At 41.0% G+C, this 27706-nt stretch overlaps 3 protein-coding genes across 4 annotated transcripts; 2 read left to right on the top strand and 1 right to left on the bottom strand.

Annotated features, from left to right (window-relative positions):
• Positions 1 to 309: 309 nt before the first annotated feature.
• On the bottom strand, positions 310 to 7791 carry LOC129376066 (nuclear receptor-interacting protein 3-like). 2 transcript variants are annotated; one of them, XM_055055619.1, is made up of 7 exons: positions 7684 to 7791; positions 4280 to 4453; positions 3619 to 3701; positions 3391 to 3530; positions 3257 to 3309; positions 1907 to 1995; positions 310 to 1542 (listed from the first exon to the last, which is right to left on the bottom strand). In XM_055055619.1, exons 1-7 carry the CDS (start codon positions 7747 to 7749, stop codon positions 1527 to 1529), a joined length of 621 nt encoding a protein of 206 aa, XP_054911594.1. In that variant the 5' UTR covers positions 7750 to 7791; the 3' UTR covers positions 310 to 1526. The 2 variants fall into 2 exon arrangements, with proteins under 2 accessions (XP_054911594.1, XP_054911511.1); XM_055055536.1 differs by lacking the exon at positions 7684 to 7791 and adding an exon at positions 4708 to 5037.
• znf143b (zinc finger protein 143b) lies at positions 7065 to 18674 on the top strand. The gene is made up of 15 exons (XM_055055314.1): positions 7065 to 7243; positions 10094 to 10206; positions 10341 to 10529; positions 10692 to 10772; positions 11343 to 11539; positions 11659 to 11727; positions 11809 to 11925; positions 12088 to 12163; positions 12387 to 12512; positions 14649 to 14828; positions 14951 to 15178; positions 15276 to 15415; positions 15908 to 16060; positions 16438 to 16566; positions 18283 to 18674. Exons 1-15 carry the CDS (start codon positions 7158 to 7160, stop codon positions 18364 to 18366), a joined length of 1968 nt encoding a protein of 655 aa, XP_054911289.1. The 5' UTR covers positions 7065 to 7157; the 3' UTR covers positions 18367 to 18674.
• A 1143-nt stretch (positions 18675 to 19817) lies between these two features.
• wee1 (WEE1 G2 checkpoint kinase) lies at positions 19818 to 27414 on the top strand. Its single transcript, XM_055055412.1, has 10 exons — positions 19818 to 20763; positions 21192 to 21406; positions 21702 to 21768; positions 22573 to 22745; positions 22834 to 23102; positions 23359 to 23448; positions 24059 to 24144; positions 24233 to 24403; positions 25353 to 25498; positions 26297 to 27414. Exons 1-10 carry the CDS (start codon positions 20254 to 20256, stop codon positions 26451 to 26453), a joined length of 1884 nt encoding a protein of 627 aa, XP_054911387.1. The 5' UTR covers positions 19818 to 20253; the 3' UTR covers positions 26454 to 27414.
• Positions 27415 to 27706: the final 292 nt, after the last annotated feature.

Here is a 27706-nt window from a genome sequence, read left to right as displayed (position 1 = left end):
GATACTTTTGCACCTCTCCATGTTTCAGTATCAATCCTTAGAAGTGTAACATATATAGACTAATTGTCCACAGACTGCTATTTTCAAGTGTATTTCTGTTAATTGTGGTGCTATTCTGCTTTCAGTTTATAAAAACACATTTAAGATTAGAGTATTACATAAAAACCAAATGAAAATATTTTTAATATGCAAAAACGTGCTTAATTAAAGGTACTTCCATCAGTGTTTATGTGACAAACAAGCCTCATTCTAATTTACTGAGCATGAGCTTTTGTGCACATCCATTTATAAAGAATTCATACAAAAACATGGAAAATCTGGTATAGGTTTATTTCCATTTGATCCTTCCTGTGCTTTGGCTGCAGCTATGTGTTACGACACAGCTTTTGTAAAGATTACCAGGTAGTGAACACAATACAAATACAACCTAGACTACAAAAATACTTTACCACATTATAAAATATAGGAGATTTACAGTTGTGATCAAAAGATTGACATAAATCCCTCATTTCCCCACAAACATGTCTACTGCTGTTTATAAAGTGCATTGATTCTTCGTTCCTTTGAAGACCGACCGTTTCTGTCTCATGTCCCCTAAGGGTTAAATAGCTTGTTCTTGAAACTGAAGTCACATTGCTTGTTTGTGCATAGAATCTTTTCCAATAATGCTAATTCTGAATTCATTTTTTCAACTACTTTTAACAAGCCTGGTGTTTTTGGTACAGTTCATAAAATGCTTATTTGTGAACTTTGACATTAAGTAGAAACCCCACCCGTCTCGGAGCAATAAAGCTGCAGACTCTGGGAATATGTCCATCAGTCACAGTGTTTTTAACCACAACTGTCTATCTAATCTGTACGCAACACATTGTGCCAAGTAATAAACAATGATTATAGGACACTGGTTTTGACAAATAATAATAAAAAACCCCCACCTATTTATATAACCCAAGGTATGAATCACATCTGCATAAGAGTTACAAAAACAACATCACTACAGCTTCTTGTGTCTGCCTGCATTGAACATACAGTAGGAAACAACTTGTACGAGACACATCAGGCCAACCCAAGAGCCAGAGCTACATCAGATGGGCTTCATGTGTAAACAGTAATCGGTTTATGAAATTATTTGTCTCTTCTTCACAATAAATAAGCATCAATGTGGGAGTGAGTACTTTACGCCACTTAAAGTTCTAAGTGACACCGGGATGTTGAAGTTAACAAGAGTGTAGTTACGGTGCATACTTTGACTTTGTTTCCAGAAGGTGTTGTTAGCATTTATTTTAGTGCTAGTACTTATAAAAAGTTTGGCATCTACTTTACAAAATACCCAACTTTGCTTTTTCCTGTTTTACTGTCTTTCCAGGAAAAGATCAGTAAAAGTTGCCTGTAAAGACAGAATGCCCGATTACAAACAGCTTAAATTCCAATGCTGAGTGTGTACTTTTAGCAGCCATATTTTTGTGATTGAACTATATAAGCACTGCTTTGGCAAGTGCATGTGTGTCTGTGTTGAGCCAGGAAGATCAATAATCCAGGACACTGGAAGAAAAAGGACAAGCACATAAAATGTAGTTAGTTGGATTTGAAGCAAATTTGTTTCTCTTGCTTTATTAACTACATTTTTATTTACCTATAAATAAAACAAACTGAAGCTAAAGTGTATAAAGTGAATTTTGACCAAAAAAAACCTCTGTCAACAGCTTTTTCTTTTTGATAACATCTAAAAATTTACTTTTCTCGTTTACAAGGAAATACATTTGCATCCAACAACAAGTTAAATCGTGCGCTGTGGATTTTGAGAGCTATTGCAGTCATTCAGCTGTTCACAACAATAACTGTAAAAATGAACAAATTGATTTCAGAAGTCTTGGCAAAAACAACAAAGACAAAATGACAGTCTGACCTTTCATTTGATGGCTTTTTAACAAATTCAACTTGCTCCCTTGTGGTTGTCCCAAACACCAGCATCTGCTTGTCAGTATCAATTACGCACTGCAACACAGATCGTACCCATAATGAAATATGTCATCACAATGATTTATGTGCATTATTTCATTGACTAATTTGTAAATTATCACAATGTCTATTTTGATACCTATTTTCCAATACAAAGTCCCAGATGCCTCAATGTCTGTGACTCCTATAGACAATTTAAATGATCAATTAAGTATTTTTTTATAACTTTCTAAAGTTGATAGAAGTGTCCAGAAACATTTTAGCAAGGGACCCATGACTTCCTGAACATCTGAGGTAAATAAGACCTGCCCAATTCTCTTCTGAGTTTCCAAAATGGGAAAGACAAGAAAACATACAATGTTCTATGAAACACCGAGCTATTGTTCTAAATGTGCCTATATCTACAGTCAGGGCAACAATTAAAACGCCAAAACCAAAACTTTTTCTTGTTACCACGTACAGAGAGTGGGATAGTAGGGTGAGGAAAATCTCTACCATCACAAACCTAAAGATGTATAGTTTGTTTAGCTCTACAAAGACTTCAGCTGGAGTTGTGTCCTTTCATCTTATGAGGGTTAGATTGAGGTTTTAAGCAACTCTTGAGTGGGTCTGGTGTGGAAGAAAGGATCAATGTGTAGAAAAGCAGAATTATCCAAAACACAAGCCCAAATCAACACAGACATGCTTCGTCAGACACTTGTGTCTCGAGCGATATGGCACGGGTCACAGTGGTAGAGCGCGCAACTTTGTGGTACGGTGCACTCATTAGAATATTTCTACCACCAGTAGGAGTCTCACTGACCAATCAGTGTTAAACCAAAATACGTAACATGGCGTCACACCAGTGGGACAGAGACAAAAGCTCTCTGTCGTAAGCAGAGACCTCTTTTCCCCCAATCCATGGACTTTATTGCGAGACATCAGTAGTTCCACCCTCACTGCATCATACCATTGTCATATAGACCTACAACTAAAGAGGGACCAGGAATGATGTGGTTCTAGTCAGTTTTACAATCAAACACACAAAATAGTATATTGAACAGCACCAACATAGGAGAACATTAGAGGAGTCCAACTTGTACTATTGAGTGGTATATTCAATGGTACGGCATGGGTTTTACTGCACCAACCTTCTTCCATTCCCAGACTTAAATCCTATGAAAAATCTGCATACCAAGGGCGCCAATAAATACATAGGATGATGTATATGATGTAGGTGTAAGTACGTCACACATTACCTTCATTATACCAACAGCGCTAGAGCGAGGATTATCGAGAGCAAGTAGTATTGATTTACCTTGAATGATTTTAAAGTCTTGCTGCCCAGAGACAAGAGTGGCTTGGTGCTCTCTGAAAATATATATGAGTAGACCACAATTATATGACAAACACCATTGTTTTCACTTTTCATTATATAGTTCTTTTCCTCACCCACTATAAAGAATGAAGACATTATTCGAAGTCCTCCAATGTTCAGGCTGAGCTCTCTGATGCATCCGTCACTGCAAAGTCTACGTTGAAACGGAAACCCATCTGGCTCCATTTTGTTCTCCTCAACAAGCACCTTCAGTCTTCGAAAGGAAGAAAATGTATGCAAGTGTTTTAACTTGCATGACAATGGGTTTCTTGACGACAATGAGTTTTTTGAGTTCTACTCACCCTAAGCTATCCACAGTCGATGAAGACAGCAAATTTATGCTACAGCCTGTGTCAATCAGCACTGGGACTTCCTGTCCGAAACACTGTAACAACAAGGACAAGATGGCGGTTAGAAGGAGGAAAATAATCACCAGAAAAAGGTCAACAGTTAATTGAAACATTGAAAATGGGATTTGTTTACAATCTCAGGCAAAAGGATTCATAACCCTGCAACTTTTCCACATTTTGTCACATTGCAACTACAGACTTCAAGGTATGTTATTGGTGTGGCGATGATCTCCTCTCCACCACAAGGCCAAACAAAAGACTAACAAACACACACACTCACAAAATCATACCTATAGGAAAGTTACCGGTTAATCAAACAGTCATGTTTTTGGACTGCACCAGGAAGCCAGCGTACCCGAAGAGAACCCTCCATCCAGACCTCATGCATTAAGACCCCATGCTGAGATTCAAAGTCAGAGCCTTCCCAACAGGTCCACTGTGAAGCCAACAGTCCGTCATGGTTTTCCTTCATTTTCCTTCCTCTACGTGTTTGGACTCCTTAAATCCCAATAAAATGCCTTCAACACTTTGCTAAGTGACTAAATGTAGGGGGGGGATAAAGGGTTGTGAATCGTATCATTCTGTTTAAAGACTCAGTTCAGACTGCACCTACTTTACAAGCCACATAAATCAGGTCTTCTTCGGCCTCTTCCGTGTCGTCGTCGTTTGGACACCGCCAACAGCTCGGCTGTCGCCCTCTGCTGTTCGGGGTCACCCCGTATGTGTCCACCCTGCCCTGGGACAGCCTGGGCTCCAGCAGCCTCTTCTGGACAACGTTGTGCGGCTGCTGCAGCAGAAACAAAAAAAAAATCTCCATATTAGAAATATTGGGAAGTATCTCTTTAGCTCATTGTTACGTTTAAAATACTTTACAGCGTGTTGGTTAAAATAATATAGACTCATATGACTAAAAATACAGATTGTTCTGATTACGTAACACCCCCAAATGTATACGGACAACGATAACCGGTCGGTTGTGATGAATATTGCAGACACTGTAAGGCGCTCCGTACAACCGGAGGCCCGTAAAACGGCGCTCACTCCCTGCTTGGACGTCCCGAGTTTCTTCAGTCCGTCCAAAGGCAGCAGGTCAGCCGAGTCTCTGTGCAGGAACCGGACGGCTTGTTTCAGCTTCCTCTGCTGCCTCAGCGCCGCGGCATCCAGGACTTCCGAGCTGCTGCGGCTCTCCGCCCGCATCCCGGTAAACATAACGGCGGAGGAGGTCTGGGCGCGAGCGCCGAGCGCGAGACAGGACGCAGCCGTGTCTGTGCGCGGCGCGCGAGCTCTCGGCCCCCTCCTTGTCCACGGGGTTTCCTCGTCTCTGAGACCCGAGGAAACCCCGAGGCACGACGTGGGGCTCGTCCAGGAGGAGGGGGAGCCTCCGCCGTGAGGGAGACACCGGGGTGTGAGGTTTGATTTCTGCCCTCAAAACACCGAATAACTTAGTGATTCGTGCTGCGTCAAAAATAAAAAATAAAATAAAAAAGCTTTGTATCATGTTGTTATTTCTTTGGTTCTTTCTTTGGTGCATGTTTTAGAAACCCTTTCTAAAAGGATATTAGAAATGATTTCTAAAATCCAACATGAATGGTTGTCATGAATGGTCCCATGCAAAACGCCTTGGAGGACCTTGGAGGATGAAGCCCCACCTCGGATCCTCAGGCTCAGGCTTCCAAACTTCTGCTTCACATAGCAGCCCCCTCCTTCTGGTCCACCCACTGAGCTCCTTCAGACTAGCCAGCAGTAATTAGCAAACGCCTGGCGCTAATTACCCCTTTTTGATGAAGACGCCACAGTTGGTGGCATCTGCTGAGCTCTTTATAGGAGCTGCTTCTCAGTGTAAAAAACGTTGCTAAAGGGTTCTCAGAGGAGTGCTTTTGGAACATTTCCTACATTATGAGGTATCGCAACTCTTCCTGGAGTAACATTTCCAGGTTTTCTACTCACTGTAAGTAACTTCACCAAACTTAACCACAATTCTGTAAATCAGCAAATTAGCTGAAACACCGAGTGTTTCAGCTAAAACAGCCACCGGTTTCAGTTGCTTTTTTTAAAAAAAAAGAACAATAACACTTGACAAAATGTTTTGACCATTGACTGTGTTGTTTCTGTGACTTTGTATACTTGTGTTTTCATGATGCGCAGCACTTTGAAATGCCTTGTTGCTGAAACGTGCCAACCAAATGAAATTTGATTTGATTTGACAAAAAATAGAGAAAAAAAATGCACCAGAGAAACACGCCTTCGCTTTTTGTTAAAGTGAAACTTCCTGTTTGTCCATAAGCTTTGCTGTTCTCCTGTGCTTTTTGTTGACCAAGAATGTGCAAAGAAAAATCAAAAGTGAACACTGTAAAATTCAGTCCCTGGGAAGTGGGCAAGTTTCCCAGAAACTTGGCCTTGGCCAAATTTTAACACCAAATTTTAGGCCTATCTTGAAGATGCCTTTTGTTTCTAAAATGCAAAAAAAAAAAAAAAAAAAAAAGCTGTACTTTCTCAACTTTTTTTTTTTTAGGGTTTATGGTATTTCTTTCTTTTTCTTTTTTTACTTTAGACTTAAGATGACCACTTATTTATTATCATTATTATTTATGATTTCCTTTATTTAACAAGATAAAACCCCTTTGAGATCTTGGTCTTTCTGATGGCATTAATTCTAAATATTGCCATAAGAACATAAAACAGATGTTCTGCAATAAAATAACTATATATATATATATATATATATATATATATATATATATATATATATATATATAATATATATATTATATATATATATATATATATATTATATATATATATATATGTATATATATGTATATATATATATATATATATATATAATATATATATATATATATATATATGTATATATGTGTATATATATATATATATATATATATATATATAATATATATATATATATATATACACACACACACAAACACCAATTTTACTTGAGAAAAATTAAGTTAAGTAATTCTACTCTTACTTGAGTTGAGATTATGGGTACTTTCGTGCTTGTACGTGTAATGCATCGTTGCTCTATATTTCCGTGTTTCAAATCCACATTATTTCACTGAGTCTCTTTTCACTGCATTGCCCACATTCCCCCTTTTTTTCCCACACGACCTTGTTTTCAACATGGATGCCGATAAACCTGCGCACACGTCCACGCTTGTGCGACAAAAGCAGCTTTTTAGCTGCAGCTAGCGGCGCACAGCAGCTCGGAGTCCATAGAGTGGGCTCTCCGTGATCTCGTTTGAAAGCTTAAATATTTATTTTCCGCGACGACAGGGCGCAGTGGCACTGGAAAGCTCGAGACAATACGAAAACTGGCGCGGAATGGCGCCTGCTAGGGGCCCGGGAGGCTGAATGACTACGCCTGAGGCCCAGCGACGCCTTGCGGGACCAATAGGAAGCCACTTCACAAAGAACCACCCAATCATGTCCCGTAGTAGAATGATAGGCGGGACAACAATAGGTCATACATGTTCCTGGTTCGTGAACGTCTCTGGTCGTTTCCTGCACTGTTGCATGGTGGTCGAACACGAGGAATTGTTGGAAATTTTCAGAGGTTAGTATATAAATTGGTTTTTACCCAGTGTGCATTATTCCCACTGCCATCGCTGTTGCTAGTGGGAGTGACAGGCTGCGGGAAGGGAGTCGGCAGGAATCGGGAGAAATACTTTGAAATGGAAAAAAAACGAATAGAAATGTAGCGAGCAAAAATGGTTATATCATTAATTAGCTCATGGATTCCTGGGTCTTGTTTTCCGTCGCTGTTGCTAGTTGGTCAAACTAGGCTGGGAGCTTATTGGGGAGAGCTAGCTTGGCTCTACCTTCCACACGTTGTCTGTTCGGACATCACAAAACAGATGAGCGTAACAAAAGCGATCGCATCGACCACAGCTTCCAGGAAACATTTGCTCTCCGCCGCTAGAAAAAAAAGTCGTGTCAGCAGCGCTTAGCGCACTTAGCTGCGTCGTTAGCTCGACAGTTAGCTAGTTAGCTTACCCCGTTTGATATGTCGGTCCTGCGGGTGGAGCAGCGAAGTGTTTGAGGGTTTAGCACAGTAGCCATTTAGTATTCCACCGACATGTCCCGAAGTAGACTCATTTGAACATTTTGCTTTGTATGACGTGTCATTAAAAAGGGGGAAATAATGCAAGTCACAGCTGTAGCTAACCAGAAAGAGCTGTAAACCAACCAGCGCCAAAACTGGACCGGGGGGCGACTGGCTGGTTCTGTGGCCCCGTTACGTTTCCCCAACTGGTCCGAGGTTCTGTTCCTTTTAGCAGCTGCGTTTCTCTAAGAACCAGTCCCTCACTGCACCAAGGTGTCACTTTTCCCACAATAAAAAACTGATGCTAAGCTAGCCCATGGCTATTTACGTTCTTGTTGTGTGATACAAAGAGTTGTTAAATGTCTTAAGTGTTGGTAAAAGTCATTAAGTGCCAAACAGTGTTGAGTAACAACAGTGTTTGGCAAGAAATTGTTTAATTAAATAATAAAAAAGTAGGAATAACATATTTCCTGAAATAGAAGTCAGTCATTTAATTTGTGCATAACAAATAAATACTCATAGTCTTTGTACTTAACATTTTTTGACACATAACAGCCTCAACGTGGCTTATGAAATAGTCCAGGTTAAATGACCTATACTAGAAGGAAAATCTAGTTTTATTATAATTTTTTTGTAACGATCCTAAAAAGTTGGTTTCCAAGCGTCTGTACTTTAATACCCCAGGGATCTAATCCATACGCGTTTCATTTAAACAAATACAATTGTTTTGTGAAGGTCTTAGAGGTTTTGTCAGAATTATGCGCCATGAAAAGCAATGTGCTAATCAGACAGGTAAAGGATAGATTTATTTATTTTTTTAGACATTTATTACAGAAATAGATTATAAAAAAGATTCAAGATTCCTTTTAATTGTTGTCCAGGTGTACAGCAAAATGTTCATTGCGCTAGCTTAAAAGAAGAAAAAACAACAAAGTTCATGTAAGATCTAAAAAAAATATGTCAGAAATATCACATTTATCTCACACTGCCTATATTTTAATATGATCCACCAATGATGACTTCCTTTGTTTTCTTAGTGCTAAAAGGGGCAGTATTGTGTTCAATTGACTTTTGAGCATTACACCATGTTAAAGCATTATTCCCTCATCAAAAAATACCTCGAGTGTTTTCTCGATTCTTGCATGCATGTTTGATAAATCTTTGAATCTCCATGGCAACAATTCAGCTGTACAAAGTGTCTGGGTGAACGTAGCTCCTTCTTGGAGCTGCAGTTTCTGACTCAGCTCCTTCAGACTAGCCAGCAGCAATTAGCAAACACCTGGTGAAATGTGTGTACAATCAGAAGGAGCTCAATATTCTCAGTGCAACACTGGTAAAAATCTTGTCAAAGGGTTAATCGAGGATGACTTCCTGAAGGCGGAGTTTCAGAAAGAGCAGAAGCTTCTGGAAGAGACAGAGACCCAAAAATTACGTCAGATTTCTTTTAAGTCATATTTGCTATTTACAAAATATTTCTGATGACTGATTGTAACGTGAAATGAAACTATGTGCCTTGAAAAAGAAGAAAGAGTCCATATTGTAAAAGTTGCTCTAAAATCAATCTTTTGGACCTTTACAAAAATTACTGCAGGATATGTAAGACCCATGAATAGGCAGCTGGCTCAGGTCAGCTATATGGTGGAACATTACGGCTGGGGGAAGATTTTTCATTTTTACTTATAATTTTGAGATTAAATTAATAATATTGCCAGAATAAAGTGGTAACATGAGGAAAATGAGAACCCCATCACAAAAATAGAATGAAGAATGTTTAGCCACTTGTGAAGTTATATTTTGGCATCAGTTTCACGGGTAAGTTAATACTTCAAACTCTCAAGGCTTTTTTTAGTAAAACAATTTTTTTTTTCTTCACAATTCTAAAACATTTTTAAGGTATCCTCGTTTTGCTGATACTCTGACTATGTTCTTGTAATTAAACAAAATCTCTCAGGCGGGCCTTGATGCTCCATTCACAGAAGGAATGATTGAAGTAAAAGCCACTTTTTGAAAATATTTTCTGTCATTTTTTAGAGAAGAAAGTGAGGGAAAAATAGGTATTAAAAAAAACAAACAATTCAGGAGATCTTATTATTAAGTGGTGTTGCCCAGCCCTATTGTGTCTTTATACTCTGCAGATGAATATGTCGGAACATACATCAAATTACAGAAACTATGCCATTATTTACAGGGAATAATGTAAAACTGCTCTTGTAGTTTTACATTTCACAATCTAAATATCGCTGATAAACTGAGGTTTTAAAGACGGCTCATTTGCTCAGGTTTCTGGTGGAGTTTCGATGCTCGTGTTTGCTTGACTTGTGAACACCGGGGTGAACTCGTCTCCGTTTGTTGCCCCGCCAGCTGCAGCATGCTCTTGGCCCAGATCAACCGGGACTCCCAGGGAATGTCCGAGTTTCATGATGCGGACGGGCAGCCGGTCACACTCTGTCTGACGGAGGCTGTGACAGTGGCAGGTGAGTTCCCACACTGGTTGTAGGTTGATGCTGATACCTTTAACCGCTGTCATAACAACAAGCTACAAGAACAGACGGTCCAGTTACCTTTTAGAAGACAAAGACAACTCTTAACTTTCAAACTAACTTCCCAGATGGTGATCAGATGGAGAACATGGACACAGTGAGCCTGCAGGCTGTCACTCTTGCAGATGGTTCCACTGCGTACATCCAGCATGAGTCCAAAGCTTCCTTCTCTGATGGACAGATCATGGACGGTCAGGTGATCCAGCTGGAGGATGGCTCTGCTGCCTACGTCCACCATGTGTCCATGCCTAAAACAGGTACAGTATAAACCCTGACTTCTGATTAGATAGTTCACCACTGTGCTTTATTATATGAGGTTGTTGGTTTGGTGTGTCGTAGACATGTGGTAGTGTGTCTGCTGGGCAACAATGGAATCTCTAAAATGGCGGGAGTGACGGTTGTCTCAATGTGTGCTGCAGGAGGGGAGAGTTTACAGCTCGAAGACGGCCAGGCTGTCCAGTTAGAAGATGGTACAACTGCCTACATTCACACTCCCAAAGGTAAACACTGCTCTTTGTGTGGACTTCAGTAGAAAGCTTGAAAAACAGCAGTTTTTTTCCTGGGATGAGTGTTCAGTCATCTGGTATCTTAGAACCAGGCTTTCTACTCTTGACGAGGAAAGAGTTGGTCTCACTGTTTTCAAAAGTCCCTAAACAACCTTAACTGCTTTTGAGAATTTTGTTGTTGTACAGTGGTTGGCACACCTCTGCTAACGTGCTAATAGTGGAGCCAATTTGTTATGTAGCGCCTACGCGCTTTTGCTAACTTTGAAAAAGTTTAGCACAGTTAACTTACTCTAAATTAATTTTTATGAAAAAATTTTCAGACATCCAAATACTGTGATGGTATAGAGTTTTAGCGTTAGCCTCCTCTAAATACTGTGTTAATATAGCATTTTAGCATTAGCTTCTGCTATGTACCGTGTTGGTCTTTTGCTTTACCATTCAGCTAACTTTAATAATGCTTAAGGATTAGCACAGCGAATCTTTTAGTTAGTGGTGCCCACTACTGGAAAACTGGTTCCTCTTTGGGCTTGTGTTAATCCCACCCTGCCTCCTCTCTCTGTGTAGAAACGTACGACCAGAGCGGCTTGCAGGAGGTCCAGCTAGAGGATGGAAGCACCGCCTACATCCAGCACACGGTGCACATGCCGCCGCCCAACACCATCCTGGCCATCCAGGCTGACGGCACCATCGCAGACCTGCAGGCCGACGCCGCGGCTATCGACCCAGAAACCATCAGTGTGCTTGAACACTACGGCACCAAGGTGACGGACCGTTTCATGCTACTGCTGTGGCTCCAGTTTATCCAACTCGGCATTCTTGCGTTCATGTATTTAAAGAAAAAGCATGAAATTTATGATAATGTCCTGTTTTCCTGCTTTAGGTGGAGAACGTGGAAAATCCCTTGGGGTCGTTTGGCAGAGTGGAAGCAGACAGCGGTGTCCACATGAGGGTAGAGTAACTGTGTTTTTCCTTCTGTCCACCTCTTGGTTGAAATCCGACTTCCATGCTGATTTGTGAATCACGTCTTCAGATTGTGCTGCAGGGCCAAGACAACAGGCAACCAAGAGTGACAAATGTTGGAGAAAAATCTTTCCGCTGCGACTACGAAGGCTGTGGCAAGCTCTACACCACTGCCCACCACCTCAAGGTTCACTTCGCTCCTCCATTTCAATTTATTTTAGCACAAAAAAGTGTTCTCGCTTCTAGATGTTCTGATTTTAAAAGGCTGTATTCTTGCAGCATGTTGTGGAAAAGTGCATTTGTCTGTCTGCCATTTGGTTTTGAAGAGTTTTGTGTCGATATCCTGCAGGTACACGAGCGCTCGCACACTGGTGATAAACCGTACGTCTGCGAATATCGGGGCTGCGGAAAGAAGTTTGCAACAGGTAGCTGATTGAATTTTATTACTTTAAAAAAAATTTGGGGGGTTTATTTTATATTTATTTTTGAATTTATCAATGCTTGTTTTAGTTTTATGTCTTGGAAGATGCTATCGCAATATGAGCTAAACAATTGTAATGGAGGGTGTTCAGCTTGTTGCAAACAAATGAAGAGTTCACCAGGGGAAAACAAAAGGCCTCCCTAACTGTCTGTCTGTGGAAATCTAAGGTTACGGACTGAAGAGTCACTCGCGGACGCATACAGGGGAAAAGCCATACAGATGTCAGGAGATGAACTGCTGCAAGTCCTTTAAAACCTCCGGAGACCTTCAGAAACACACGAGGACTCACACAGGTACAGAATCAGAATCTCATAGAACAAGAATAATAATTAATAAGCAGAGAAAATGTAGCTCACACTTAAAGTTTTAGCATAAAATATGATCAGTTAGGTCGACTAACAAGGAGCACCAGTTATCTATCTGAAAATGGGTTAAACGCGGCAGATTCGCGTCAGCGTAAGCTCGGCGTCTTTCTGTTGCTGCCGCATAATCGCTTCAGACAGACCCAGTAGAATACAATAAACTGAGCCTGACATATTTTGTTCAAACCGCTGATGGAAATGCCAGAAAAACCTCTGAGAAAGACGCTGAGATCAGCTTCCTTTTTTATGAAATGTAAACTGAAATGCAGTGGCATCACATTTCAGTAGTTTTAGATTTCTGTCTTGGCTTCGGTAAAGTGAAGTGCTAGACACAAGGGTTTGTTTAGGTTGTATATACCCAGAATGCCTTGAGCTGTAGTCCACTTCCTGTTTTCGGAGCAGTGTTTGAAATTCACATATTCTTCGAACCGGGCCAGAGTTTACTTCAACCGAGCTGAGACCGAGGTCTGTAAGTGGAGCAGATTTTCTCTTTTTTGTTCACCGCTTCAGACAAACGAACCAGAGTTCGACTGAAGCGGACTCAGCAGGGCTGGTGTGAACTCACCCACAGTTGCACAGTAAACATTTAACCGTCAGCTGCAACATGGCAGGTCACTTTGTCCTTACGCATCACACAAGACCGCATTCATATAATGTCGCTGGATCAAAGAGACCTGCAGCTTTTCTTCCCCTGTGAGGGATTTCCCTCAAGGATAATCTGTTCATGCATGCTCCTTCAAATACAAGGTCCTTGTTCCCAGTCCTCAGCAAGTTATCTATGTCAGATTCGGCTGATCAACACTGATACTGAAGGTTGATGCGATTCCCTCCACCACCGCCGTGCTGCGGCCGCCATCTTTGCTTCGTCACACCTCACCAGAAGAGGTGTGGAGGGTTGAGACTGCAAGTGGATCAGTCAGAGTCAGAATCTTTCAGGTGTGAAAAGGACATGTACGTCATGGGACAAAACGGTAATCTGGAAGGAACTTTTGTGTGTTCTTTGGTCTGTAACCACATCTGCCACCAAGAGTGCTGTTAACGGTGGGTTGACTGATCAGAAACATAAAAATTGGGTCCTTTTTTCATGAGCTTCTAGCTGGCTGAACGGCGCTCAAGGACATTTGGACGAGGTCAAATTCATCTATTTCAGATTTGCTTCGTTTCTTTTGGAGGGAATTAAATTAGCTTCTGATAACTGATGCTTCTACCTTCCAGACTTCACAACAAAGAATCCTTTCAGAGGCGTGTGTGTGATACGAACGATCACATTTTATCCCGAACTGACAGCCTCTGGTCACATACAACGGCTTTTTTTTTTTTTTTTCCCCAAAATAACAAGACCAGAAAAGTCTGGATGGAACAGCATGAGGGGTTGTGTTAATGTTCCACAGAACACATCATGCTGGAGGGAAGAACACATGGTTTCTGTGATGAACAGGTTGCTTCTGTGCTACAGGCTTCCTTCCCTTCACAAAGTTATACTTTAAAAGTTTTACTTTAAGAAAATAAACTGTAGCAACTTAGCTTGATGAGAGGAAAAAGTGGGGGTTCAGTTTCAAAGTCATATTTTCACTCGTTCTTTTATAAATGCCACCTTCAAACTGAATATATAATTACAAAGCTAAATATTGACCTTAGTTTGAAGTTTCTTCAACCGCTTATTTAGTTATAAAGTTTAATATTTTGCTTCATACTTAATATTTAGCAAGGTTAGTGAGGTAAATCTTGAGTTTGAAGCTAAATATTTACCTTGAAGCTAGTTTATAAACTATTTAACAAGCTAAATTGTTAGCGTTAAACAAAGTATTTTCAGTTAGTGAAGTAAATATTTAGTTTTAAACATATTTACATCAAGGCTAGTTTATAAACTAAATATTTATATAGCAAGCTAAATATTTTCCTTCCTAACAAAATACTTTGCTTAGTCTCTAAATGTTTAGCTTCAAACTAAATATTTAGCTTACTGCCTAAACATGCAGAGTTTCAACATTTCATTTGAAACTCTGACTTTTATAAATGAATGAACACTCTGGTGAAAGTATCTCTTTCTTCTTCTGTGGTTTTCAGGGGAGAAGCCCTTCAAGTGCCCAGTGGAAGGCTGCGGCCGCTCCTTCACCACGTCCAACATCCGCAAGGTTCACATACGGACGCACACGGGGGAGCGGCCGTACTACTGCTCCGAGCCCAGCTGCGGCCGCTCCTTCGCCAGCGCCACCAATTACAAGAACCACATGAGGATCCATACAGGTGTGTGTCCACACACACACACACACACACACACACACACACACACACACATATAGGTGGACCTGCATGTTCCAATCCACGATTTGAAACGTTCCCGCTGACCGTCTTGCTTTGTTCTCCAGGAGAGAAGCCGTACGTTTGCACTGTGCCCGGGTGTGAAAAGCGTTTCACCGAATACTCCAGCCTGTACAAGCACCATGTGGTTCACACGCCCTGCAAGCCCTACAACTGCAACCACTGCGGCAAGACCTACAAGCAGATCTCCACGCTCGCCATGCACAAACGCACCACGCACAACGACTCCGAGCCCATCGAGGAGGAGCAGGAGGCCTACTTCGAGCCACCGGCAGGTCCGCGTCACCGTGTCAACGGCTGCACCTTTCCTTTTATTTTACTGATTTATTGTCATCGGCGGGAGAAATGAATCCGCCAACTGACTCGTTTCAGACGCCATCGACGACCCAAACGTGAGCTACACACCGGCCGTGGTGGACACGGACGACTCGGAACCGATCCCAGTGGACTCCTCGGACATGTCCGGTCAGCCGCAGGTCGCATTGGTAACGCAGGAAGATGGAACACAACAGGTACGACATCTAAACTATGAAGAGCAGTTCTGCACAAGTAAAGTCGTTTTGATTATTTCCTTCTATCAAGCTTCAGTCCTGACCTTGTGTCGTCTGCACAGCAACATGTTGGGGCAAGTTAACTTCCATTTTGTGAAATGATGTCAAAACAACTATTATACACTTGGGTGGCAATGTGATTGTCACAAGGTTAGATATCTCATATAAGTGAAAGATAAAGTCTCTGAAGGAGGCTGGCTGCAGATTTCAGGGGCTCAGAGAAGACAAGACAATTTTAGCTGAGATTTTCACTTTTCTGTATCTGCAAAACGTCCCAAATTTGGAATGATGCTAATCATCTCTGCACAGAAAATGCCTACTGAAAGCAATAAAGGAGTAAAAAAAAAAAAAGATTCAAGGGGAAGTGAATACTTTTCACAGCACCAGTAAAAGGTTTAAGCAACTCTTCATCTGTTGAACTCTGTAGATTTCTGTCTTTTGCTTTCTTATCAGGTCAGCATCTCTGAAGCAGACCTGCAAGCGATGGGTGGCACAATCACCATGGTCACCCAAGAAGGCACCACCATAACCATCCCAGCGCACGAACTGGCAACGCAAGGCGCACATTCGGTTACCATGGTGGCGACCGACGGCTCTGACGAACAGGTAAACGAAAACGAAGGCGCCGACGTTTTGACGTCTGCCTGTTTTTCTGTTTGCTTTTCGTTTTCTTTGTAAGTCACCTGGAAATGATTCACAAAGACTGTCATTTTACAGTAGCTGAACTCGTTACTTTCAGACATCTCTTCAATAAATAACAGGAGATGTTAGGGTCAGGTCAGTTTTCAAACTTTAATTTCTTTAAAAGCAAAGGAGAAATGTTTGAACGATTCCCTTTTTGGACAAAATGTGGGAAACAAACAAGCAAAAAAAAAAAAAAGAGTTCCAGGTGCTGCTGTGTGTAACATCTATGCTAGCGGTGTTGACTGTAGAAATTAAACGCTAACTGCTGAATCGGTGAAATGTGTTTTTGTGTCGCTCAGGTGGCCATCATGACACCCGACATGGCGTCGTTCCAAACCGTGGAGGAAGCAAACTACAGCCAGGACCAAGAGGATCTCCATCCGGTCACGTTACTGGCCACGCCCAACGGCACTCACATCGCCGTTCAGGTTGGTAAACCAGTACTGGTCCACACAACTAACCGGGTAATAGCCTAGCAAATATGCACTTCTGAACACTTAACAACTAGAAGGTTTTTTAACGCTCCAAAATAACTCTAACCATTCAAACACAATCAATAAAAAGCAGTCACAACCAAACACACTAACACTTTGGATTATGATGTGTCTGTAAACAACATTTTTCTTAAAATATATTAATCGTGAGAATGGAAATCTTCATTAATTGCCAGATAGAAACTAGATGTGTCCATGTTTGTCCTGTTAAAAATGCCAGATTGTGTTAGTATCAACAGCAGCCCCCCAAAAAGGTTTATTTATATAAAAAAATGTATGTGTAAAGAAAGCAAAGAAAGTCAATCTGGAAACTGAAATCTTTCCAACAATTTTAAATATGAAAAAAAAAGTGCTATAATTATTCAATCGTTTTTTGTTCGTCCTGATATAAAGTAATGAGACACATATGGATTTCTAGAAACAAAAGATCACACCGTTTTTTTATTTTTTATTTTTTAATCTTTCTACACACATAAAGTGTAAAATATTTTGCAACAGCTACTGCATGACACAATCAACTTCAACTACAGGGCTTAAGCCCTAGTGATCAAAAATGTCACATTTTGTTTGCGTGACAGTTTCTGAAAATGTGGAGTGTTTGTTTCCCTACAGCGAAGCTGCAGAAACATCCTGGATATTTAGGGACGTTCTGCAGATTGTGACAAAGTCGAGGAAACATTCCAGCACTTGAGTGATAATTGTGACAACAGCATGGCGGTTTGACTGCAGTGGCCATTGCTGAGTTTGTCCAAATTTGTCACTTTCTGGTTACATTCAAACCGGTCGCAGAACCTGGGGAGACTCTTGGTTCCCAGTCTGACAAAAAAAAAAAAAAAAAAGTCAGTCAGATTCAACCCACCATAGAGGTCAAAAGAGGTCAAAATTAATATTTCTTTATGGATTTTGTGACTACTTCTCAGTGTCTTACAATGTAATTCTTCTTTTCAGATTTCAACTCATTAAATATTTGCTGCAAGTTGGAGGCGTAACCTCACTGCTGCCCCCCTGTGGATGGGCTCTGTTTCTTATCAAAGGAAGTTAAAAAGAAATATGAACAGTAAGAAGTAGACATTCAGGAAATGACTCAAGTAAGAGTAAGACAGCTTTTGGTACCTGATCAAAACATCAATCATTTAATATTTAAAAATTACATCATCAGACGGACCAAAATATGAAATTACGTGGACATTTTTTGGTGTTTTAAGGACCAAATTGAAAATGATTCATATGAATAGCATAGTTACTAAAACAACAAAACAAAATCAGGCCAAGGGTAAATGTTTCTACATCAACTTTTTTAAATATAAATGTTTAACACAATCAGCAGGTGTGAGTAAGAATACTCCCAAAAGTCATTTTACCCCCCTAAAAGGTTACCCTAGTAAATGTAACTAGTTATTAGTTAAATCTCACAGGGTGGCAGCAGGGAGGTCTGATGACTTTTCTTTTGAAAACTTTTGTCCTTTATGATCACCTGGTTCCTTTTTGAGGTGTGCTAATTAGAACCAGCTTCCTTTTGTCTACTGGTTTGGTCATGTGGCCGCACCCTACAGCAGAGTAAAGGACGCATCGTTAGGAGCGATTAAACGGTTAGTAATTAAAGTGAGTGATATATTCCTCTTTTTTATTTATTTTTTTGTCCTGTCGTAGCTGAGCGATCAGCCTTCTCTGGAAGAAGCCATTAGAATAGCCTCCAGGATACAGCAAGGAGAAACCCCCGGCCTGGACGACTGATTGGCTGACGACTCCGCATGGACAATGAATGAAGACCAAGACCATTTTTTCAAATGGACTATATATGTCTATATACAGATATGCATATTTGGGAGAAATCATGTCTTCCCCATTCTGTTTTCACAACTGAACTCTGCTTTTACGTGTAAATAGGATTTTGATAACTGAAGCTGCGTCACGCTATTTTGTCTCTCTCGCGGAAAAATGGAAGAGGGAATTAATGCTTTCTAATGTCGCTGAATGCACAGTGCAGTGTACAGAAAATGCTATTTCTAAAATAAATAAACAAAAATTAAAGATTGCCTGGACATGACTGGCTTCTGTTTCCGCCTTAGAAGTTATGCAACAAACTGTAAAATGGTGTCTGACCAACTAGGGATGTAAAAAGCTGACTATGGATACAAACGAAGGATAAAAAGACAAACTTGCTTCACAGCATCTGAGAAGAGGGTGTGTGTGTGTGTGTGTGTGTGTGTGAGACACAACCAGGTGATTCACTTTGTAAATTTTCCTCACCACCATGTTGACAGCCTCCATGACTTGTGTTAAATTGAAAATAATTGCTTTTCCATGGTGAAACACAATATTCACCATAGTGGTGATTCTATTTGCACAAAAGCGACATGTTCTATTTAAGCTCAAAACAGAAACATGACACTTTCTACAGCTAAAACCAATGTAACTTGTTAGGTTGTTCTAACACTGGCTAATCAATAATAGTTTTATAGTTACCAATTTGTCTATAAATACTTTAAAAAATTATTAACTGCTTATTATGCATTAATTGATGCTAAGAAGGAAACAATATCCTAAAGCAGGAGTTTAAGAGTGCATAGTAAAAGTATTACACAACTCTGCTCTACTGCCAGGATCACGTTTTAAGGGGTCTAAAAATGCAGCAAACATAAAGTAACGTGAAGAAATTTAATTTGCACGGCATGATTTTATTCTGACTTAACTTTCAAATTTTTCCATGCTAATACAGTCTAAAAAATAATAATCTAAAATACTGGTATAAGTTTTGGATTTGGTTTCTGAGTCATGCATTAATGTGCAGCATGTTGATCTTGTCAAAGTGTGCATAAAATGTTTGAAGACAAGTAATGTGTAAATATACCTGCGAAAATTGCATAAACTGTTGATTAGTTCAATTTCGTTGTATGTAAAAACAACGTCCTATTCAAAGTAACAGTGATAGAAAACTTTTTTCCCCCCTCACGTTATCTCACACAAAACTTTTTTCTCTCTCTCATCCGTCTGTTCTTTGTTTTGGGTGGTAATAATCCACGCATTGTCATTGTGACTCATGACTTCGCGCCACATTCTTTCACGCGGGGGACGGCCCGAGGGACTACGTAACCCCTCCACTTCAACACTGGAACGCCCATCTTTCAAAATTCAACGCCGGGCGGTGATTGGCCGCTCGGCGACACGTGATCAACGGTCGCGGGAAGTTCTTTGCCACGCGCTTTAATTGGAAGAGCTCATTTTTCGACTCCCTCAAACTTTTGTAAACATTGCTAAGGTTTCTATTCCGGAGAGACGCATTTTATGTGTCGGTCAGTCATCAAGGAGAGCGTGACGGATTGATGAAGGACTGTTTTTCTTTTCTTCTTTTTTTATTTTAATGATTCTTTACTACGGAGGACGTTGCTCCTGCATTCGACTCGAGCGAGCGCGAGGCCATTTTCCCAGTTTTTACTGGGGTGTCAGACTTTAAGAGGACCGAAGTTTTCGTAAAGTTGAACTGCTAAAAGTAGTTTTCATGAGCTTAATACCATTTAACAGGTAATTGAAGCTAATTCGTTTTTGAGGAAGCGGTGGGAGCGAAAACCGCGTTTTTTTTCTCTCTCTCTCCTATTCTTCTTCGGGGTTTAAATCCTCGAAATGTCGAGCTACGGTCGCCATCGACTCGGAACGCCTTCCCCCAAATCCCGACCGATTCGCCAGAAGCTGCAGTTCACGTCCAGCGACGGAGAGGACGACTCCATCGAGGATGTCAACAACAGCACCGGGGGAGAGTCCGGCTTCACGGAGATGGACTCCCCGACGCCGGTGCGACGGGGCGCCGCGGACGAGCGGCGGAGGCAGGGCGGTCGCAGCGGCAGCGGCAGCAGCCCCTTGAACCACTCCGGCGGAGACGACGACGACGTGGAGCTGTGGGACGAGGAGGGCTTCGACTCCCCGTCCCTGCTGCAATCCCCCGGCAGCGTCATTTTCGCCAACTGCTCGCCGTCGCCGAAGAAAGTGTCGCGGATGTACGGAGTGTCACCGGAGCGGAGCTACATGCAGGACGATGGGGAGGGATCCAGCTCTCCGATACCGGACTGCCCCGACACACCTCCGCACAAAACCTTCAGGAAACTCCGGCTTTTCGACACACCGCACACACCAAAGGTCAGAATTAGCCGACCTTTTTGCATTTTCTTGCAAAAAGGTCGCAAGAAAAGCGACCTTTTCTTGCGCTTTTCTTGCGCAAGAAAAGCGCATATATATATGAACAATATGTCATTTCTGCTCTTTACGAAAAAAAAATAAACCCATTAATTATGTTCTTGTTTTCCCACAATGCTCAGTAGATGCACATGATTTTATATGAAGATCTGGTTTCATCTGCAGGATCCGTTACTGACCCACTTACACTACATTTCTACCTGTTGCATAATTTATGATCCTATTGGTGTTGCAGAGAAAGCAAACTTTAAATACTTTTTGACACATGCTTATTTAATTTTTAAATGAATGAAAAACATCCAGATTGGTGGGGGGTGGGTTGGGGTGGGGGGGGGAATGAAGTAAATTTTTTTAATTTTCTTTTTTTGCAGAGTTTGCTGTCAAGAGCCAGGAGCTCCGTCCCGGGATCCTCCAGCAGGAGAGTTGCTCTCTTCAAGAACGTGGAGTCTCCACGAAAGTCCTTCACAGACAGCTGCAAGAAACAGCAGATGCCCCATGTCAACTTTAACCCGTTCACTCCCGACTCCCTGCTGATCCAGTCCGCCACACAGCACAGAAACAACAGAAAGCGAGCACATTGGAATGAGTAGGTTAAGTTTGTTGAATGGAAAAAGTAAAAATAATAAATATAGAAGTTGGTTTCCATCCGCAGGAGGAGATCTGCAGAAACACAAGAGCTTATTATTGCACAGAGGAACGCGGGTTCAGGGACCTTTCCTGTCATTCTTTTACATAGTTATATTAAAGTTGTTTATTAGGTCGAGGGGGAGTTGCCCTATAACAACGACCTCGTGGGTTGAGGTTGATCTCCATGTGCTTGTGTAGCTCTCAGTGCTGTCCCCTTCTGGGCAGGACGCTAACAAACGTCTTTGTTGTTGCAGTTCTTGTGGAGAAGACATGGAGGCCAGTGACGTCGAAGGGGAAGAGGAAATTCTGCCGCCATCAAAGGTGCAATTTTTATCTTTTAATTTCGTCATAGATTTTGTTTTGTAAGATGTGTTAATAATAATTTGTTTGAATCAGGGAATAAGTTCAAATTTAACCTGATATTCAAAGATGTTTTCCAAATGCAGTAGAAAATCAGTGACTCAAATTGCGAATATGCCGTTTCTGTGCAATCTGTAGATGTATGGCATTTGATCAGAATGTTTCCCAAGCCCAAATAACAATAAATGAATTTTAGCCCTTATAAAAGCGATGGTGTCCGTGCATCTATAAAAAGTTGGCTGACTTTTTAAATAAGGGCTTGTTATTTAAAATCAAGGGATTGAAGTCTAGATTTCACTGAAGGAAAAAGGTTGACCTCAAATACATTCACCACGGGTCTTAAAAGCATGGCCCTTTAATCTGAGTTGATGAAGCCTGCGGAGACCCAGGTTTTTGTTGGCATGTTACAATTTCCTTCAGTTTTTATGATGAGAAGTTCATTCTTCCTTCTTGTCTTTGAATCCGACCACCTTTCAATATCATTAATTTCATTTGTTCTCATTTGTTTTAACTGTGGGAAATATAAAATTTTAAACATGCTAATCTTGCAGGAGCCCAGCGGGTAGAACGATGTAACAAGCTGTTCTGTACATGGTGTTTGTATTGCACAATAAGCATTCATCAGAATCACAAAGGGCTGGAGGCAAATGTGCCAGTTCATATGCAAATGCCCTGGAACTGTGTTTGCTTTTTGTGTGAATGCTAAGTAGATCTGTGTGTGTTTGATGTGTTCCACCCTGCTTCAACATGCTGTTCCCTCTGCAGAGGATCACCATGATGGAGAGCAACATGATGTCCCGCTATGCCTCAGAGTTCCTGGAGCTGGAGAAAATTGGCTCGGGGGAGTTTGGCGCCGTGTTCAAGTGCGTGAAAAGGCTGGACGGCTGCATCTACGCTATCAAGAGGTCCAAGAAGCCCCTGGCAGGATCGGTAGATGAGTAAGTTGAGCATAAGCGAAAGGTGCAAGTGTGCTGAACGATGTGCTTTTAAATTAAAAAACAACTTTTTCTTTTCCTCCCCTCACAGACAGAATGCGCTGCGGGAGGTCTACGCCCACGCCGTGCTGGGCCAGCACCCCCACGTGGTGCGCTACTACTCGGCCTGGGCCGAGGACGACCACATGCTGATCCAGAACGAGTACTGCAACGGCGGCACTCTGTCCGACGTCATCGCCGACAATTACAGGCGGCTCAGCTACCTGTCGGAGCTGGAGCTGAAGGATCTGCTGCTGCAGGTCTCCCGGGGACTCAAGTACATCCACTCCATGTCTCTGGTCCACATGGACATCAAGCCCAGTGAGTCCAGCCGCTACGCTCAGCAGAGATAGCCTAGATGGAGACGCACCGATCCAACCTCTGCAGTGGGGCCAATACTGAAAAGAGATTTTATGTCAGATATTGGTTTAACTGCATCATAAATGAAAACAAACTCAGTAACTTAAATTTGTATGATTGATCATTTTTCTCTTTTCTCTCTCCGTTTCTGCCAAATACTGGATGATAAAAGTCTGTCAGTCGTTGCTGATAATTCACGTTTCCCTCTTTGTTCCAGGCAACATCTTCATTTCCCGTAAAGCCGTAGCGAGCTGCGACGAATCCGACGAGGACGATGGACTCACCACCAGCGTCGTCTACAAAATCGGTTAGCGGCTCAATATTTGCCCCAGTCGAGTAAATCTTCTTTCTAATATTCAGGTTTTTTCTGAAATTCTTAAAAATGCCTGAATTTCAATAAAATGTTTTCAGGTTCTTTATATTCTGTCTGTACAGTTTTGCAATAAACCTTTAGGAGAAAAGACTCCTTACAGACAGTAAAGTGATTTATTTATTTTGAATTTGATTATTTAATTTGAACAGGAACGTTTCCTTTAATACAAATTGATTTGTTTAGTGTCATGAATAATTATTATTCATCTGCTTGATTGAAATAAATGTTCTCTTATAGTTTAGCTATGATAATTAAGAATTTTTGTTGAATTTGTATTTTATTCTCAGGTGTGTAGGGTGTGTGTGAGAAGATTTTCAAAACATAATGTTTTGTGTTTCATCCTTTCTTTAAGAAGGTGACTATTTGATTATTTACAGTAATGAACATCATATAATTGTGAATTGAATGTAGTTTATTTGTATTTTTTTTCTCTCAAAAGTAAAATGAGAAACGTTTGAAAACCTACATTGAAATTTACTGCAAGAAAAAAGTGAACGGAGCCTGAATATTCAGCTTTTAAAAAAAATGTTTGCTATTCTTTCAGGCGATCTTGGTCATGTGACCCGGGTGAACAATCCACAGGTGGAAGAGGGGGACAGTAGATATCTGGCCAACGAAGTTCTGCAAGAGGTATTCATTCTGACTCTGAAACATAAATAAAAAAAAAGGTCTCATTTTTCAGGCGGTCCATGTTTAAATCTGCTGTTTTTCTCTGTAGGAGTACAGTAACTTAATAAAGGCGGACATCTTTGCTCTGGCCCTGACGGTAGTCAGCGCCTCGGGAGCCGAGCCTTTACCCACCAACGGGGAAAAGTGGCATGAAATCAGACGGGGAAAACTGCCCTCCGTCCCACAAGTGCTTTCTATAGAGTTTCTTAGTTTACTCAAGGTAGATCCCCTTCCAAGTCATGGAGGAGCAGATTGTTCATTTAGACTTTTAAGTTGTATTGTCATAAGTGGAATTTTGTCATATATCCAAATGCACCAATCAGAATTTTGTACCTAATCTGTTTATTTTGCTTATTACCTTTTCATAATTTTTGCTTAACCGTCCCAACATGTGCACCCTGGTTTAGTTTTTTGTTTTTTTTCCCAAAGGAGGATAAATAAATTTTTTTTTCTTTTCACAAGCAGCAGTCTCAATGTCTTCATCCTACAAAATGCCATTTCTTACCAACATTCAGAGAAATCTAAAAGGCTGCAAAAATATCCTAACAGGACTTATTAAATAAATTGAATGCATTCTACAGCAGCGTATTAAGGCAATTGTACATAGAAAAATACATTTCTGCCTGAAAAGTTGTCATTTTCTAGAAATAACATAGACATTTCTGAGTTTAAAAAATCAAAGTTATCAGATAAATCTCAAAATTTGAGGGTGTTGTTTTTTTTTCCAAGCAAACTTTTTGAGTTTTTAAACTCAAATATGTCGCAGATTTTTTTTTTTAATTTCTAGAAAACTTTTGAGATTATCTAAAAATTGCAGAGTTTTTTTTTTTTTTAAGTCAACATTGTCTGTTGCTCTGTTATAGCACTGAGCCTTCCTGTTGCTTGCTGAAAGTTTGCCTCTCTCTCAGCCTAAATGAACCATGTTCATCTCTCAAGTGAATACTGAACACGCTGCTTCTCTTCTGGAGCTTCTGCTTTGGGTTTCCTGGCTAAAAGTTCGGCCATGTTTTCATGACAATACTCTTGCTCTTTTGCTTTTTCCGAACAATTAAAAACCATATTATGCAGACATGTTTATTCAGCTGTTGCACATTGTTCAAATTTTTGTTGCTAAATACAGCAGAGTAATTTCCCTTTCCAATTGTGTATTGTTTTGTTTTTTGTTCCAGCTGATGATCCATCCAGACCCAACCAAACGACCGTCAGCCTCTGACCTCATCAAACACCCGGTGCTGCTGACGGCCGCCAGGATGAGCGCCGACCAGCTCCGAGTCGAGCTCAACGCTGAGAAGTTTAAGAACGCTCTGCTGCAGAAGTAAGCGCAGCACAAGAAAACGAGTTCAGATCATCACCGTCTGGAAACGCTGAGTGGAGATGCCTCGGTTTACTGTTTAAAAGCCACTTTTCAATTTGAAGTTGGATCATCTTTTTTATTTAACAGGCGGTTGTCATGCTTTAAAAGTGGTTATCACATATTGATAACGTTGCACAAATGATAATGAAAAATAAATATTTTTATAATTAGGGCTTTATTTTTTTATTTTCTTTGCAGAATTTAAAGGAGGTGAAGCTAAAACTTATAGTTGGAGTTCTGGTAGAATATTTAGACTAAGATTTTTTAAACATTTTTGTAAGTTATTTATTTTTTCAGTTTTAGTTTACTTACTACTCTGAAGATGTGGTTCCTTCATCTGTTGGCCTTTGTATGAGTCAGATGCTTCAGTCAACGATTAATTACTACTTTACTACATTAGTTGACAATTATTTCAATTCGATGAATCGTTTCAGTCCAAAATGTGGCACAGCTGTAAGCCAAAATGAAAATATTAAACCTCTGTGCTGCTGTCTATATAAATAACAGCAGCTTAACAACACGGTATTTGAAAAATTTTAAATCATCTTAATCAGATTAAGATGAGATACATAATTTAAACTTGCAGCTGTGGACCAATTTTACTTCTGATTTTATGTTTTTGGAGTCTCACAAAAATAACTTTTAAACCAAAGGGATAATCTGATGAAGTATTGACCAAATCAAAACGAACCCATCCACACCACGTCCTGTTGCTCTCGAGTTCAGACTTGTAACTCTTCTCCTCTGCGTCTTCCTCAGAGAGCTGAAGAAAGCCCAGCAGGCCAGAGCGGCGGCCGAAGAGAAGGTGCTGTCCAACGACCGGATTCTGACCCGCTCCACGCTCCAGTCCAACCCCAGAACTTCCAGACTCATTGGGAAGAAGATGAACCGGTCGGTCAGCCTCACAATCTACTGACCCGAGACCCAAAGGCTCATGGACCTTTTGAAGGAGTAGAAGCGGTCTGGGTATTAGAGAAGAACCCCCACCACCCTTTCAGTTATTGTTGGGCTCTTCTGCCCGACCCGACCCGAGCTGCAGACTGTTGCTACACTGAACTGGAAGTTCTCTCAATAAACTCTGGAGTAGTTCAGCCCCATTTCTGGTGGGCCTTTTTTGTTTTGTTTTGTTTTTTTTTCTCCATTTTTGTGGGAGGAACTCTTATTTCCTTAAAGGTAGTTCCTTTACCTTTCACTCTCTCATTCCTTAAGTTTGCCAAGACGTCAAGCTCTCTACCAGGTTGCCCGGACGACGGCGGAGCCCGTCGGCGCCACGTTGCTCCCTCTGGAGCGAATGTACTTCCCTTTAGCCGTGCACACCTCACTGCCTGACGTTCTGGAAACCGACCATGTCTGTTTGGAAAGGAGCACTTTGCAGGGCAACATGTGGTACTGCTTTACCACAGTATTTTAAGGAAGATGGGGGAAAAAAAAAAAAAAGAAAGTATCTTGCTGCTATTGATGTTGTGTCTGTGTCAGGGCTTCTACTCAAAGTTTGGATCGTTCTAGAGATTGTTGGCTCTTATTCCACCATTCGACCCACTTCCCGTTTCAGTTTGGATGGATTTTTGGATCATGTGATCTGAAGACTTCGTTCTGTTTTGAATTATAGAAACCAGTAATCGGACTCGATATTTGAGAGGTTTTGGACGGATCCGCTCTTTGGATTCAGTTTCCCTGGTGGTCTGTGCTTCCAGCCCCCCCGCTCCTACTGTAGCATTAGAACAATCATCGTCCTCTCCTGCCATCGGCTTCCCGGAGCTCGAATGTCGAAAGGATTACTGCTCTTCATCTTCTTGTGAACCCTAACACACAAAGCGTTTGTTTCTGTAACATGTACATATGTTATGTTATAAATTCTCGTGAATCTTTTTGTTAAATTGTGGCGAGCGCATTATTTCCAAGTTCAAAAATAACAGAAGAGGTCTAGATTAGAAACCATTTTCTTTGGTTCTGTTAAAATTATTTCAACCAAAATAATTGGTTGGGGTCTGAATAATAATGAGCTGAACTACTCAATATTTTTGGGATATTCCTCCTCCAAATATGTTTGCAGATGTAGTAAGGTGTTTTTGACTGATCTTGGTAAAATACTTTTAGCCCAGGCAGACTGGATGCAAAGTATCAGTGAACGACAGACTTTGACTGGGCCATTCAAACATACAAATATGA

Source organism: Poeciliopsis prolifica, unplaced genomic scaffold (assembly GCF_027474105.1).
Source record: "Poeciliopsis prolifica strain line A6 unplaced genomic scaffold, Auburn_PproV2 SCAFFOLD001, whole genome shotgun sequence".
NCBI classification, from domain to species: domain Eukaryota; kingdom Metazoa; phylum Chordata; class Actinopteri; order Cyprinodontiformes; family Poeciliidae; genus Poeciliopsis; species Poeciliopsis prolifica.
The sequence above is the reverse complement of the archived record's forward strand: the minus strand, read 5'-3'. Positions and strand labels throughout refer to the sequence as shown.

Bases quoted from the DNA above. Each gene is read 5' to 3' on its own strand.
- LOC129376066 (XM_055055536.1), bottom strand. From the start codon at position 4,875: ATGTTTACCGGGATGCGGGCGGAGAGCCGCAGCAGCTCGGAAGTCCTG. The intron at 4,454-4,707 runs GTGAGCGCCGTT...TTTCTGCTGCAG, and splicing joins TCGGGACGTCCAAGCAGGGA to CAGCCGCACAACGTTGTCCA. The intron at 3,531-3,618 runs GTGAGTAGAACT...TTCCTTTCGAAG, and splicing joins TCGACTGTGGATAGCTTAGG to ACTGAAGGTGCTTGTTGAGG.
- znf143b (XM_055055314.1), top strand. From the start codon at position 7,158: ATGTTCCTGGTTCGTGAACGTCTCTGGTCGTTTCCTGCACTGTTGCAT. The intron at 7,244-10,093 runs GTTAGTATATAA...TTGCCCCGCCAG, and splicing joins ATTGTTGGAAATTTTCAGAG to CTGCAGCATGCTCTTGGCCC. The intron at 10,773-11,342 runs GTAAACACTGCT...CTCTCTGTGTAG, and splicing joins CTACATTCACACTCCCAAAG to AAACGTACGACCAGAGCGGC.
- wee1 (XM_055055412.1), top strand. From the start codon at position 20,254: ATGTCGAGCTACGGTCGCCATCGACTCGGAACGCCTTCCCCCAAATCC. The intron at 23,103-23,358 runs GTGAGTCCAGCC...TCTTTGTTCCAG, and splicing joins CCACATGGACATCAAGCCCA to GCAACATCTTCATTTCCCGT. The intron at 24,145-24,232 runs GTATTCATTCTG...TTTTCTCTGTAG, and splicing joins CCAACGAAGTTCTGCAAGAG to GAGTACAGTAACTTAATAAA.